General features: G+C 44.0%; 1 protein-coding gene across 13 annotated transcripts in view; it reads left to right on the forward strand.

Moving 5' to 3' along the window:
- def8 (differentially expressed in FDCP 8 homolog) overlaps nt 1–16,933 on the forward strand; it is a 179,906-nt gene that overhangs the window by 100,207 nt on the left and 62,766 nt on the right. For 12 of the 13 annotated variants that reach the window (XM_052582279.1, XM_052582281.1, XM_052582280.1 and 9 more), the window contains 2 exons: nt 2,258–2,355; nt 16,643–16,792. In XM_052582279.1, coding sequence (XP_052438239.1) covers nt 2,258–2,355; nt 16,643–16,792 — 248 coding nt within the window. The remainder of the gene's footprint in view (nt 1–2,257; nt 2,356–16,642; nt 16,793–16,933) is intronic. The other variant, XM_052582289.1, reaches the window with a different exon arrangement.

Below are 16,933 nucleotides of genomic sequence, written 5' to 3' on the forward strand. Positions count from 1 at the left end.
TGGCATTAGCAGGGAGTATGTTCTCTAAGGCAATCTTCAAACGTGAAAACTCTCTTGGGTTTGGATGTACAAAGTCTGGTATGGTGGGAGTAGGGCCTTTGTACATGGACTCTGGTCCGAATTGAGGCACTTGTCTCGATGAGCTATAGGGCATTTGGTGACGCCAGGCAGAATCATAAGGGGTAGAGTCTGCCTGCTCCTTGTTGTATGGAGGATAATAACCACGTCCTTGGTGGTAGCTTTCTTCCTCCTCTGGGATCCCCTGACTGAATGGCTGAGGACTTGGCATGTTATAGGGAGAGTAAATTTTGTCTCCAGGAACTGCTGCCAAAGCTGAAGATTGTTTCTGACTTGAGAAGCGGTCTCCTCTGGAACGTGGTGCAGGCACAGGCTTAAGACTTCCCTCAGCTGACTGCATGTTTTTTCCTTGGCGCGGTGCAGGAATGGGTTTTTTTTAAGTTGAGGTTGAGCCACAGGTCGTAGTTGACTGACCTGAATCTGAAGCTGCTGCATCTGCCACTTAAGTTGCGAGAGCTCTTGACCATACTGTTGATTTGTCTGCTTCAATGCATCCCTTTCCATCTGCATCACCTGTACAGTGTGAAGCATGTTCTCATTTGCATAACGTAGATTGCGATTTCGTTGCTTAAGCAAGGCGTTCTCAGACCTGCCTGGGTCATTATCGGACCACTCTTCTGAGCTGTGATACTCATCATCTGGAATCTGAGGAAGCTTAAATGCCATCGCGCCCTCCTCGTCTGACAGGTTGGAGGGTATCTGAGTGTATGGTGACACGGGTTCTGGATGCAACGTTGGTAAGACGAAGCCGGTAAGATCATAATCTCCATATCGGCTGGGAAGGGAAGTCTTCCTTCTGACACGCCCAGTTGGCTCATCATCTGCATGAGTTGACATCTTATAAGTCTGCAGCAAGTCTCATCCGGCTCGATGGACCATAAAAAAATGAGTTTTGTTTTATTAGCAAAGTCTCATGTGGTAAGTTGCTGGTTAGGTTTGAAACCCGCCACAGGGTGTCCGGTAAGAGACGTGGTCAAAGATGGATAATATGGGAATAACCCGTTTATTTGTCACCACAACAACAATAAGGGTTTCTGTGGTTTTTTCTATAAAACACAAATGAAGAGTAAACATGAATACACATGATGAATATTCAGTGAAATAAACGATTAAACATGTTAATAAATTAAAGAAAACAAACTTGCTATACCATATACATAGAATTAAACAGTAAACAGATTTATCTGTTGCATATCCTATCAGAGGTGCTCTGTCTGGACATGCCCCGTGCTCATGCGCATTAAGTTGTTCACAGCTTTAGAATATCTCAATAATGAGCACTAATAAACAAACTACATCGAAACACAAGTGAAATGTAAATAGATAAAATTAACACAGGCAACTATGAATAAAGGTTATATGTAAATATATAGTGCAACATTGCGCTAAAGACATGTTAATAATATGTAAGCATTAGCATAACAATTACAGCATATCAGACAGCGAAAAGTAATAGACAGCCAAGTCAGCCATATCACACACACACGATTGTTTGAAAGATAAGATATATCACACTTACTTTACATTGACGCACAACCCGTAAAATGAGTGGAGCTATATCTAACATGCAATGTTAAAGTTTTGCGTCTGCATCAGCGCTCCGATGGACTCACTCTCAACTTCACACTAAGCGCTGTGGGCGGGATATTTGCCTGCACGTGGATCAGCGAATGCTGATTGGCTGCCTGTGTGTCAATCAGTCTCGGTAAAAGAGAGAGAGAGATATGATCAGAAGATTCATTATCCTTAAAGCTATAATGGCCTTTTTAACAGACACACTGTTTTACTAATTAATGTTGTTCAGTTGATTTGATACAATGTATTATGTTTAAAGCGCTGTATAAATAAAGGTGACTTGACTTGATTTATTTGAATATGCTTGTGTGTCATCTTCACTTGTTTCCACGATTGTCATTGCCATGGTAGTGTACATACGTTTTGGACAGATTTAAAAATAAGGGCGAGGTCCTGTTGGGGTATGGACGTGTTGGTTTTGATGCTTCCAAATATCAACACTTTTTGGCAGAAATCGCTTAGTGCACCTTAAATGATTACAAGAGGGCACACCATGTCACACAAATTAAGTAGCTAGTGTTGATGTAATGTTCAGTGAGAAACAAGAGTGCTTGGTCAAGGAAAGATCAGTGTGTGATCTGAATTTAATATTATTTGTCCACAGAGGTAAGGTCGGAGATCTTTTCCTCAGAATCCAAAACTCAAAGTTCAGACCGACCAATGGATCTGGGCTTGGCTGAAGACCATTTCTCTCGACCTGCGGTAAGCACTTAATCTGCAGTTGTACTGCAATGATAATGACAATAATGAATTCTCAGAATGTCTTGAATGATCAGAATGATCTGAGATTGCCTCACATGGCATATTCAGCCCACAACCTTCTGGTTAGATGTTCGCCACTTATCACAGTGTGTCAGTTTGTACTTCAGAAGGATATTTCTCAAAGATCATTGTAAATGTCAAACATTTGTTTTTTGTTTTTTTGTGATTTCTGTGCAGCTCAGTCCAAAGACCATCTGAGCCAATTTTGGACAAAATATGACAACAATTTACCTTTGCACCAGTTCAGCAGGAGAATGTAGATTATTGTACTTGTGTTAAAGGGTTAGTTCATCCAAAAATGAAAATTATGTCATTAATTTCTCACCCTTATGCTGTTCCAAACATGTAAGACCTCCTTTTATATTCGGAACACAGTTTAAGATATTTTAGATTTAGTCTGAGAGCTCTCAGTCCCTCCATTGAAACTGTGTGTACGGTATACTGTCCATGTCCAGAAAGGTAAGAAAAACATCATCAAAGTAGTCCACGTGACATCAGAGGGTCCGTTGGAATTTTTTGAAGCATCGAAAATACATTTTGGTCCAAAAATGGCAAAAACGACAACTTTATTCAGCATTGTCTTCTCTTCCGTGTCTGTTGGGAGAGAGAGTTCAAATCAAAGCAGTCTGGATATCCGGTTTGCAAACGAATCATTCAGTTCACCAAATCTGAAGATGAACACCGAGCCGAGCAAGATAACGAAAAATAGACTGACTCGTTCACGAGTGAAGAACCGGTTGCATCGGTTTTCGGATCACCAGTAGTTCTTTCGGACAGTTCGATTCAATAAACCGGTTGAAGAAAACTGTTCACCGGTTCTTTTGCGCTCGACGTAATGGCGTCATTTGCGACGATTGTCCTTGATTCAAGCCTTCGGTTTACCCGCGCTCATAACACTAGCACAGAATCAGTTCAGAATCAATCACCAAAAGAATCAGTTCAGTTCAGACGCCCTGTGTCGGTCTGCTTCACGCTGAATCACACATGCGCAGTATCATCAGCTCCTCGGTTCACGAATCGGACGCGTCTAACAGAAACGGTTCTTCACTCGTGAACGAGTCAGTCTATTGTTCGTTATCTGGCTCGGCTCAGTGTTCATCTTCAGTTCTCTCTTCACAGCAGTTCAGTCAGTGTACTGTTTGAGTGCATGCATTACTCCTGGATATTGGTTTGTTTGAACTCAGAGGGAGGGAGTGTCAGCCACATTAAAAAAGTGAACAGCTTAAGTCATTTGTGGATTAATGAGTATTAGAGATGCGAATCGTTTAAAACGATTCATTTCGATTTGGTGAACTGAATGATTCGGATATCCAGACTGCTTTGATTTGAACTCTCTCTCCCAACAGACACGGTAGAGAAGACAATGCTGAATAAAGTTGTCGTTTTTGCCATTTTTGGACCAAAATGTATTTTCGATGCTTCAAAAAATTCCAACGGACCCTCTGATGTCACGTGGACTACTTTGATGATGTTTTTCTTACCTTTCTGGACATGGACAGTATACCGTACACACAGTTTCAATGGAGGGACTGAGAGCTCTCAGACTAAATCTAAAATATCTTAAACTGTGTTCCGAATATAAAAGGAGGTCTTACATGTTTGGAACAGCATAAGGGTGAGTTATTAATGACCTAATTTTCATTTTTGGATGAACTAACCCTTTAAGTTGCCACTGTGGGCAGATTTTTCTGTGTTGCATGTGTTGCAGGATAGAATCCATATGATGCTCACTAAGTTTTGGTTGACAGTCTGTGGATGGTAAGTTCTTTCAATACCACTCTAGTGGTGAATGGATTGCAGAAGTTGCCCAGATTTGCCGGGATACTTGTGTGCTTCTTGCTGGGAGTATTTATTATGCTGCCCCAAACTTAAACATTTTTGATTGATGACATTGATTGACCCGCTCCCTTAGGGATTAACCTTATGACATATGTTATGACAGGTGATATGACATCTGTTCATAGGCATAATTTGTGGGTGGGACATGTCCCCACCACTTTTTGGCAGGGTCGATATTGTACCTTTGTGAAAGATCCATCATGAGCCTGAGCAGATCACAACAAAAAAATTAGTCCATCGACACAAAACAGGGAGCAAAGTGGTCTTCAATTGTGATAGGTTTATTAATTCTTGCTTACGCAAGATAAAAAGTGATCAAACCTAATTAGAGAGGAAAAAGACCAAAAAGTTTATTCCATGTGGATTACATCACAGGAGATCCACAAAGGACATAACTGGCCATGATCCTTTCAAACTGACAGAGGACAACATTACACACCACCTTCACCAGGATACAATAAGTAACAACCTCACTAGACAAAACATACACTGTATTTATAGGAGGTGGCCAGCACCATGAAACAAAACAAGGGAAAACTAAACAATACACATTTTCACAACAACAGGAACAACAACAAATTTGGAATGAACAGTACATTTAACTAAATTTTAGAGCCATGGATAAATTTTAGTTAATGAAAAAGGATTCTATTAGACAAAAATCTAAGTTGGTACAGTCTAATTTCCTTTAGAATTCACATAAAACAGAACAGCTTCCTGTTTGAATCTCTTTGTCACTAGGCTGGTCCATTCCCACAACACAACAGGTATTAAACATTTCAAGTCATTTTAATAACAAGAATGAATTTGCTATGTTTATATAAAAATCACATTTTAGCCAAAGACGAATTTTAACTGGTTTTAATGTTTTAACCTTAAACCAAACAACTAACTCAGTACAATGACAAATAAAGATTGTAAAACCAATATTGTAACGTCCTTTTATTTGATCAACTGCAAAGATGAATATATATAAGAATTGTGTGTTTTAAATCCAAACCATCACACATCCCCCCATCTAAGATCTCACACTGGTAAGCGGTACAGTTGTATTACTTTTCCCGGACACATGCTGGATGTTAAACTTATAAGGCTGCACAGAAAGGTACCAGCGGGTAATTCTAGCATTGGTATCCTGCATTCTGTCCATCCACTGCAATGGTTGATGATCAGTTTCAATGGTAAACTCTCTACGAAGAAGGTAGTACATGAAGGTGTCCAAGGCCCACTTTACTGCCAGACACTCCTTTTCAACGGTAGAATACCGTACCTCCCTTGGATACAGCTTTCTACTGACATATGCCACTGGATGTCTACTGTCTGACTCACCCTGAAGGAGCACTGCACCAATGCCATTATAAGAGGCATCAGTCTGCAACACAAATGGCTTTTCAAAATGAGGGCAATAAAGCACTGGCTCTTCACATACCTTTATATCCTGGAAAGCTTCCATTGCTTCTCCTGTCCAGTAAACCCGGTTAGGGCAAATTTTCCGAGTCAAATCAGTAAGGGGTGCCACAGGAGCAGAGAAGTTGGGTACAACTATTCTGTACCAACCCGCCATCCCTAAGAATGATCGGATCTGAGTTTTTGTCTCCAGTTTTGGATAGTCTCAATCTTTTGAAGCTGGGGTCTAATGACCCCATTACCGACTACATACCCAAGGTACTCTATTTCTTTTTTAGCTAGAGCACACTTGGAAGAGTTAATGGTGAGACCTGCCTCGTGGATGTGATTGAAGACCTCCTTCAGATGTTGGAGATGTTGCTCCCAGGATGAACTATACACAATAATGTCATCCAAGTATGCACCTGCGTAATCGCAAAGGCCAGAAAACACCAGATCCATAAGCCTCTGAAATGTAGCTGGAGCCCTATGTAACCCAAAAAAGCATAACAGAAAAATGGTAGAAACCCCAAGGAGTGTGGAATGCAGTCAGTTATTTTGCCTGGGCAGTCAAGGGGACTTACCAGAAACCTTTACAAAGGTCAATAGTGGTTATCCATTTAGCTTGGCCTAGGCGATCAATCAGTTCATCAATCCTGGGTGTTGGATAGGAATTGAATCTACAGACGGAATTAAGATAACGGAAATCCACACAAAAACGAAGACTTCCATCCTTCTTTGGAACCAACACCACAGAACTACACCAGTAACTTCGAGAGGGTTCAGTGATGTTCATACTCAATATTTGATCCACTTCCTCTTTTAGAGAGATCAAGAGTCTTTCAGGCCCACGATAACTCATTCGTCGAGGTAATGCTCCATCACAAAGTACTATGTAATGCTGTACCAAACTAGTTCCTCCAGGAATCTCTTTAAACACATTTGGGCTACAGAGACCTCGAACGTGTTGATGTAATGACAGATGTTGAAAGTCCAAAGTAAAATTAAAAGGACTGGGCAGATACTGTTCACAAACCTCCTCTTCATCTTCCACCCTGCAAAGCATTAGGACCTCCCTTGCAGTATCTGACCTCTCATGCCAAGCTTTTAACAAGCTGATATGCAGGACCCGTTTAGATCGGCTCTGCCCTGGTAAGGCAATATAATAATAATCGGTAGACCCCAACTTCTGAATCACCTCAAAGGTGCCATGCCATTTAGCCAGTAGCTTACTATTGTCACTAGGACGCATCACCAATACCTTAGCTCCTGTCTGAAAACTTCAGGCTCTGACCTTTTTGTCAGGTTTGCTGACGACTTTGAGATTCAATCAAATTCTTGTGAGCAATTTGTGTCATACTCTCAAGCCTTTCCCTCATTTGAAGGACATAGGAAACAACACTCTGGGAGCCAGGGATCCTGTGACCACCCTTCCAGGTTTCCTTCACAAGAGCCAAGGGTCCTCGGTTGCCTGGCCATACAGCAGTTCAAAAGAGCAAAACCCCATGGACCTCTGAGGTACTTCCCTGTATGCAAATAAAAGATAAGGGAGCCACTGGTCCCAATCAAATCCAGTCTCATTAACAAATTTGCGTAACATTTGCTTAAGGGTCTGGTTGAATCTTTCAACCAGCCCATCTGTCTGTGGATGGTAGGGTTTAGTCCTTATGCCCAACAACTGATACATTTGCTTTAATAATTTAGACACGAAGTTGGTCCCCTGCTCAGTTAGTATGGCCCTAGGGAAATCCACCCTAGCAAACAGCTGAAAAAGGCAAAGAGCTACATTCCTGGCTGTTACTTTCTTAGGGGGAAAATCCTCCGGATACCTAGTGGCATAATCATTGATGACCAACATGTAACAGATGCTGGTTTTACTACGATCAAGGGGACCTACCACATCCATTCCCAGCTGTTAAAATGGTATGCTTATAACAGGTAAGGGTTCTAATGGAGATTTAGGATTTAGTGTATTGGCACGCTGGGCAACTTCTACAAAAGCCACCCACATCTTTTCTCAGATTGCTGAGCTGTGGTCTTTTGTCTCCCTAAATAACCTGCCAATGGGACTGCATGGCCTAGCTGAAGCACCAACTCTCTTGCCTTTTGGGGCACAACCATCTTTGCCTCTTCACCCTGCCACCTATACAGCACTCCATCTTGTAAAAACAGCTTACTCTCATGGCTTTCTTGACTTTACTGACTAGGGTACCCTTGTGCCTCTCTGTACAATTGCCCAATCTCTATATTATCCTGTTGCAGTTGGCCTATATCTTGCAGGACCACAAAGTGTGATTTAAGCTGTTCAGAGAGGGTTTCTTCAATACTGTTAGCAACAAAGTTAAATTTTTCCTGTCTCTTTTGCCTCTTCGGCTTACAGGATTTCCCTGGTTGAGCATCCAAGTCAGAATCAAAAAAGACAATGCACTGACATACTGGACATCTTCCTCTCTCTTCCTAGCCATAGACTATGTTTCAGCTATATTGCATTCACGCCTACCAGGTAACAAAGTCTTGACCTAAAAGCATTGGGTATGGAAGATCATTGTCTCTGCACTTCTACATGAACATCTGCTGTAGAATAACATTTCTCATCCCCATTAATGCAACTCATAGGTACCTTCGAAACAGAATTTCTGAAATTCTCTGAAACTAAATCTGTTCGAACGAACGACTGCATGCTACCAGTGTCCACTAAAGCCCATACTTCCTGACCATTAAGGACAAAATCTGCATAATGCAAGGGAACATCTCTCTGCTCAGTGGAGACAAGTCATAGCACACAACACAAATAAGCATTCATATAAGGATTGTTGGGACACCTAGGTTTAATATGACCCTCCTGTCCACATTGATGACACACAACAACCTTCCTGCTATTAAACTTCTGTTTAGGGCTTTGATTGACAGGACCACCCGATCACCCACAGACTTACCCTCACTTGTGGTCTTGGTCCCAGCCTGGGACATCTTCCCTTGACTTTTTGGTTCTTTTAATCCCTGCCACTGGTAATAAGTCCATGCTTGATTCTTTGGTTGAGCTGACAAGAAGACATCGGCTAAAGCTGCAGCATTGCAGTATAGCTATTTTGACTTTCTGGTAGTCAAGAGATTCAACAATCTCCATATGTACATAAGCACTCCTTGCTTTACCTGTCAGTAGTGGCACAAGTTTAACTTCCCAGTCGGTTGTCTGCCACCGACAAGCCACAGCTATTCTTTCAAATGTGGTGGGATAGTGCTCTATGTCATCTACCTCTGACAGCTGTTGCAGGTGTGGCTCCCTTTGTAAAGTCGAATGTCCTAGCCCGGAGTAGACATTCTGATGAGGAATTGGTGTTGCTGTTGGCTGTGTGCTACTAGAACTCTGCATGGAATCTTGAGAAGTTGGTTGGATGGAAGGAGAAGCAGGGCCCTGATGAGTACTACCGCTGAGTCCTGGGTTAGGTACAGGTGTAGTACGAACATGCACTTCTTGTTGAAGCTGGCTGAACTGATGGTGCAGGGCCTTCCATCGTCCTTCCTGACGAGTTACTTCTTGCTCCATTCGGCAGTCTCGTGCCTGTTACATGGTAATGTGTGCCTGGAACAGGTCTTTTAGCTCTTGGAGAGAAACATCTTGAGAAAGGTTACCCACCTCAGCACTGTCTTGTCCACCTGTGCCGCCATCAGAGACTTTCTTAGCTTGCCCCACTATAGTTCTCTTTGGCCCCATCTTCAGTTACGGGCCGAAGAAAAAAAAATCCATGTATACAGTCGCAGGACTATAAAGAAAAAAAAAACTCACTACTGCCCGTAGTGGCCTCCCACCGCTGCCACCAATTGTGAAAGATCCGTCATGAGCCTGAGCAGCTCACAACAAAAAAATTATTCCATAGCCACAAACAAGGGGAAACAAAACAATACACATTTTCACAACAACAGGAACAACAACAAATTTGGAATGAAGAATAAATTTAACTAAATTTAGAGCCATGGATAAATTTTAGTTAATGAAAAAGGATTCTATTAGACAAAAATCACACTGATCAAGACATCACATTTTCCTATATCCCTTCTTATACATTAAAGTTGGTATAGTCTAATTTCCTTTAGAATTCACATAAAACAGAACAACTTCATGTTTGAATCTCTTTGTCACTAGGCTGGTCCATTCCCACAACACAACAGGTATTAAACATTTCAAGTCATTTTAATTACAAGAATGAACTTTAACAATTTGTTATGTTTATATAAAAATCACATTTTAGCCAAAGAGGATTTTTAACTGGTTTTAATGTTTTAACATTAAACCAAATAACTAAGCCCGTATACTGATTCAGTACAATGACAAATAAAGACTGTAAACCAGACCAATATAGTAATGTCCTTTTATTTGATAAACTGCAAAGATAAATATATATAAGAATTGTGTGGTTTAAATCCAGGCCATCACACCCTTCCACTTTTTGAAAGTACTCGTATTTCGTGTAGTGTAATAACGATACGATTTTCAATTTTCGTAATGTCAGTATAGCATTTTATTTTAGAAATGGAGCGCTTCCTTGTGCTAAGTAGGCCTGCCCTCTACTAAAGATTTTTCTAGTCACATTATATTAGATTGATAATATAATAATTATACCGTGTTTTATATATATATATATATATATATATATATATGCAGTTTATTTTATTAAGTTGGTGCGTTTATGTGACGGTTGGGTTTGGGAAAACACAAGGAGAGGGTAGGATCCAATTGCAAGTATGGGTATTATTTACAGAAGGGTAAAAATACAAAATAAACAGTCATGAGAGACAAACCAAACAAAAGAGGGAACCGGATGAAACTGATAGGAAACTCGGAGGAACAAGAAGGTAAAGGGAAAACTCGGGAGACGAGCACAACTCACACATAGGGTAAGGACTCCATACAGATGACAGAGAAAGACAGCTATACATAGGGAGACTAATGACAGAGGATTGTCAGCACCTGTGCGATTCTAATTGGAGTGCAATTACTGTGAAGACAGAACCAGACTAGAGGAATTAAAGTGTCTATGGTGAAGTGCCTAAGGAGAAGTGAGCTCACTAGGGAACACCCAGGAAAACAGAGACTGACAGCGTGACATTACCCCCTCCCCTACGGAGCAGCTCCCAGATGCTCCACCTGAAACCCCGGAAAACCCAAAAGAAAAAGAGGTAGGAGGGAGGTGAAGCGGCGGCGGACTAGGGGGAGGGACGGAGGGTCAGAAAACAGGGACAGGAGAACCAGATAGAATGGACAGAGACAAACAACCAGGTGGAATGGAGAGACAAAGACAGGACAACCAGGTAAAATGGAAAAAACAGAGACGGAACAACCAGATGGGATGGAAAGGCAGAGACAGGAAAGTGTAACACAAAACAAGGAGTCCAGGAGGGTGGTGGACCGGCGGAGGGAAAAAGGGGAGGGACGGAGGGCCAGGTCCAAAGGAGGAAAATAGACAAACAAATGCAAACAAAAACATGGGTAGTTGAGGACATTAGGTGATGCCCAGCCGGGCGGAACAGAGGGCCATCACACCCATGTGGTCAAGGCAGAAGCCCCCCCAGGGTGGAGTGGAAGACCACCACGTCCTCACGGTCGAGGCCGGAGTCCCCCAGGGCGGAGCGGAAGACCACCACGTCCTCGCGGTCGAGGCCGGAGTCCCCCAGGGCGGAGCGGAAGACCACCACATTCCTGTGGCCGGCCCAATGGGAGGACGAAGATCACCGGTGACTTGCCTCAGTCCTCGAAGATCACCGGTGACTAGCCTTGTCTCTGGAGAGTTCATGGGAACCTGACTCGACTCTGGAAGGTCATCAGTGACTAGCCCTGACTCTGGAAGGTCATCGGTGACTAGCCCTGACTCTGGAAGGTCATCGGTGACTAGCCCTGACTCTGGAGGGTCCACGAACACCTGACTCAACTCTGAACAGTCAATGGGCACCTGATTTGACTTAAGACTGCCTGTGGAGACATGAGACGCCTCTACTTCGGGCACTTCCTCTGGAACGGTCTCGGGCACCGCCTCGGTCACCGCATCGGGAACGGCATCGTGCACGGCCTCGGCCTCTCGAACAGCATCGAGCGCCTCCTCGGGAACAGCATCGGGCACCGCCTCGGGAACTGCATCGGGCACCGCCTCGGGAACTGCATCGGGCACCGCCTCGGGAACAGCATCGGGCACTGCCTTGGGAACAGCATCGGGCACCGCCTCGGTATCTCGAACAGCATCATGCACCGCCTCGGCATCTCGAACAGCATCGGGCACCGCCTCGGGAACGTCCTCCTGGACAGCAGCGGCCCGCTCGGGAACGTCCTCCTGGACGGCAGCGGCCTGCTCGGGAACGTCCTCCTGGACGGCAGCGGCCCGCTTGGGAACGTCCTCCTGGACGGCAGCGGCCCGCTCGGGAACGTTCTCCGGACCTTGAGGAACGGCAGATGCCTGTCTCCTCCTCCGTCCTTTATGATGGCGAGTCGGTGGCAACTTGTCAGGAGACTCAGGCGTTGAATCGGCCATCTTGTGCTGTGGTGCTAGGCTGGCGGCCATCTTGTACTGTGACGCTGGACTGGCGGCCATCTTGTACTGTGACGCTGGACTGGCGGCCATCTGGTACTGTGGCGCTGGGTTAGCGGCCATCTTGTGCTGTGGCTCTGAGCGGGCGGTCATCTTGTGCTGTGACACTGGGCCGGCGGCCATCTTGTGCTGTGGTGATGGGTTGGCGGCCATTTTGTACTGTGGCACAGGACTGGTGGCCATCTTATACTGTGGCGCTGGACTGGCGGCCATCTTGTACTGTGGCGCTGGACTGGCGGCCATTTTGTGCTGTGGCGCTGGACTGGCGGCCATCTTGTACTGTGGCACTGGACTGGCGGCCATCTTGTACTGTGACGCTGGACTGGCGGCCATCTTGTACTGTGACGCTGGACTGGCGGCCATCTGGTACTGTGGCGCTGGGTTAGCGGCCATCTTGTGCTGTGGCTCTGAGCGGGCGGTCATCTTGTGCTGTGACACTGGGCCGGCGGCCATCTTGTGCTGTGGTGATGGGTTGGCGGCCATTTTGTACTGTGGCACAGGACTGGTGGCGCTGGACTGGCGGCCATCTTGTACTGTGGCGCTGGACTGGCGGCCATTTTGTGCAGCAGCACAGGACTGGCGGCCATCTTGTACTGTGGCGCTGGACTGGCGGCCATCTTGTACTGTAGCGCTGGGTTGGTGGCCATCTTGTGCTGTGGTGCTGGGTTGGCGGGCATTTTGTGCCGATGCACAGGACTGGCGGCCATCTGGTTCCACGGCGCTGGCTCGGCCGATCTGCGTTTCCCCTCTCCTCTCGGGACATACTGGGGAACTGGCAGCCCCCAACCGAATCCCGGGTCGACGGGCGCCCACAGTGGAGATCGCTGCCGGACCTCCTCCCGGCTGTTTGTTCCGGAGCGACCTCCCCTGGTTCTAGAGGTGCTCCGATCACGATCGGCCGATCGTTATGCGTATCTCCTCAGTAAAGCCGGTTTTCTAATCAGCGGTTAAATCAGGTGCGTGATTTCACATAGAGCAGCTGTTACTACACATAGCCGTTGTTAATAGAGAAGATGCGCAAATCACGTTAATTTTCAGCGTTTATTGGCCCATCTTCTCAGTTAACAACGGCTCTGTGTAGTAACAGCTGCTCTATGTGAAATCACGCACCTGATGGAATTAACTGCTGATTAGAAAACCGGCTTTACTGACGAGATGCGCATTAACGATCGGCCGATCGTGATCGGAGCACCCCTACCTGGTTCCCCGGAACACCACTAGGCGAGAGCCCTCGAAGCCACCTTTCTCCCGTTTGCTGGCTGGGGAGAACATGGCAGCAGACATACCGCTGGATTCAATTTTTAATGGAGTCCTTCTGTGACGGTTGGGTTTGGGAAAACACAAGGAGAGGGTAGGATCCAATAGCAAGTATGGGTATTATTTAAAGAAGGGTAAAAATACAAAATAAACAGTCATGAGAGACAAACCAAACAAAAGAGGGAACCGGATGAAACGGATAGGAAACTCGGAGGAACAAGAAGGTAAAGGGAAAACTCGGGAGACGAGCACAACTCACACATAGGGTAAGGACTCCATACAGATGACAGAGAAAGACAGCTATACATAGGGAGACTAATGACAGAGGATTTGCAGCACCTGTGCGATTCTAATTGGAGTGCAATTACTGTGAAGACAGAACCAGACTAGAGGAATTAAAGTGCCTATGGTGAAGTGCCTAAGGAGAAGTGAGCTCACTAGGGAACACCCAGGAAAACAGAGACTGACAGCGTGACAGTTTAACAGTTTCTGTAACTTATTACACAAAGAGCAAAGCTGTTTAGCTTTGTTAACTAGTTGTTATAGCTGTGCAAAAAACATTGAATGCAATTTTCATGTGCATCTCGTCAGTAAAAACGCTCCTGTGATTATAAGTACATCTCCAGCACGTGTGTTCAGATCAGGATTGCCAGGTTTTCAGAACAAATCTTCCCACTTGCTTCTCAAAACTAGTCCAAAACTAGCCCAATTGTGTTTCCAGGAGGGCAGTGTGCGATAAGCTGGTGTCGATTTACAACACAGGAAACACTGGCACTGGCACAATCAGAACTTGTTACATATTTCTGAAGGAGGGGCCTTATAGAACAAGGAAGACATCAGCCCATTTTTATGACAGTGAATACAGCGGTATACAGATAGGTGAATTGTGTTGTTTTTTTACACGCGAAACATGAACAAGTTATATTTCACACTGTAAACACAATCAAAGCTTCAAAAAAGCATGAAAAACAGGACCTTTAATGGGTTCTGTGAGTCCAAAACGGAACAAGTCCTTAAAAACACTTCATCATAGAATGGTACCTGATATGACAACTCACAGAACCGGTGAACATACTCAATAGATAGGACTCTTTGACGAAGATATAATAGCTGGTTTACTGGGTCCATGATTAAGCTGGATAGATGAAACGCTGACATAAAGGTAGGAATAGATATCTGTGTAACGAGAGGCTGCTGGATCATGGTATGGCGAAATCTTCTGTTACGAGGAGTCAGAGATATTCGGATCCATTTGCAGAATTTATTATAGAATGGTCAAACAGGCAGTAATCAACCAACAGCGTCAAGTGTGTAAAGGGATATCCAGAATCAATAACAGTACCAGGCAGAGGTCGGGGCAGGCAGCAGAGAATCAAAGACAGTATAGACAATCCAAAATTAGACATGGAAAGAACAAACACTAGGGAAATGCTAGCCGGTGCTAAACAATACTTCACAATCATTGAGAGTCCGAACCCAGTTTATATAGGGGAGTGGTAATGGGGAACACCTGGTGGTGATTAGCCCTAAGCACGGGATTATGGGAAATGGAGTTGGGAATGGAAATGGACACCAAATCCCTCTACTGGAGTTCATGGGCACTCCAGCTGACGATCGTGACAGGGAGAACAATATTTTCTTCTGAACAGACATTCGCTGTGAAATTATTTAAGATTTTTTTCATATATAAATGTAGGCATGAATGACATGGTAGAATTCTGAAGTTTACTTGACTTAAACCGTCTTTTCCTCTCTTCTGAAGAAGCTGAGAAAATATTGTAAAATCGTATATAAATATGACCTAAGTAACTCACTGACGTTATATTAACCCTCTGGAGTCGTTTAACGCATATATGTGTAATGAGTAATTTTCTCCTTGATAACCCCCGAAAAGAACTTAAATTACACATTCAGTTTTGATCGTACAGATAAGAGCAATACATCAATCAAATCTGTAAAAGGTCTACTTTTTTGGATACAGACATACTAACAACAAAAATAAAGATAACAAACAAGGTGTGCTGTCTGCAGCCTTTGCTGCGCTGATCCTCATTTAGAGCACCTCTTCCTCTCAGTAAAAGAGGCCTTTAAGACAATTTCTGAGGCTAAATCTACGTCCACGTATTTTTCAATATAAGCTCTTTTCTGAATATTTCCACCTTCTGTGAAATCTAAAAAAAAACTGGACTCAAACAATGAATGATGAATTTACATTTTAATCTTTACTTACCATAAACCGTCTTTCACTCACATTCACTTCCATCTGATGACACCAAGAAAATGGCTGCTTCTTGCACTGGTTTCATCTGACGTTAACATGACCTGCATGTTTTCTTTCATATCTCTTTCCCTTGGTTATAGCTTAAGACCAGTTTTCAACCCAGTGTCCTTACCAAAACAATCCAGCGGTTTTTTAGAGTTTGAGGGCACAAAGATTCACCTGTCTTTCCTGAGGAGGTTGATGTGGCATCGGGGAGCTGGGAAGGGCCACAGATTTGTCATTTAGTGTGGTACACCCTGAGCAGGCTCTGGTGATGGAATAAGAAGTGTTTACCCTCTTATAGAGCACGTCCCTGTGCTCGAGTGGGAGTCCAGCTTTTGCAGCTGATACTTCATTGTTCCCAAGAAGGGTGCATCCCATTATAGAGCTGCGCCAACACAACTGCTCAGTTAAAATGGTCAGATTTAAGATGCTGACGTTAAAATCAAATGCAAATCAGGTCTGAGGATCGGTTCATCGTCATAGATTTAAACTGTTGGGTCTGATGGCAGCAGTGTCAAAGGTGATATCTTTTGGCCTGCTGTACATGAGATCTCTGCAGTGGTGGCTCAGGACCGAAGTTTTTTCTTTGAGGGGCAACACATTTCACATGATCAGTGTCACGCAGTGCTGCCTTTGAATCTTAGCCATGTGAAATAAACCTTCATTCCTGTCTCATGGACCTGTGTTGGGTGCTTCATGTCTTGTGTAACATTGCATTTAGCCCTGCATTTATATTATTCTTTATGTCCTTTTTGGAACTTGAAACCTGGCTTTCTCTGTCTGAATTGAGATTCTTAGGTGAATTATCCCTTCATGCATTGAAACCTCTCATGAAAGTGAGTGATTCAGCAGGAGTTGCTTAACCTGTTATTTGAAGCACTGAAGTGTGTGGATGTTTGCACAGGGTTCATTTGTGGCATCCGATGTAGAGCAGCTGAAACAGGCCATAGCAGAGTGCAAGAGACTGATCCTGGAACTGCCAGAACATTCAGAGAAACAGAAGGACACAGTCATCAAATTGGTCCACCTTCGGCTCAAACTACAGGAATTAAAGGTTTGCACTACCAGTCAAAATATGCAGACAATTATTGGTTTTAATAATTAACAATGAACAAAGTGAAAATAGTATGGTGGCTGAGAAAAACACACATACACATGCAGATAGTAAAAACACCTGCAAATTAAGAAAACATCA

This window comes from Carassius gibelio, chromosome B18, assembly GCF_023724105.1.
Source record: "Carassius gibelio isolate Cgi1373 ecotype wild population from Czech Republic chromosome B18, carGib1.2-hapl.c, whole genome shotgun sequence".
NCBI lineage: Eukaryota > Metazoa > Chordata > Actinopteri > Cypriniformes > Cyprinidae > Carassius > Carassius gibelio.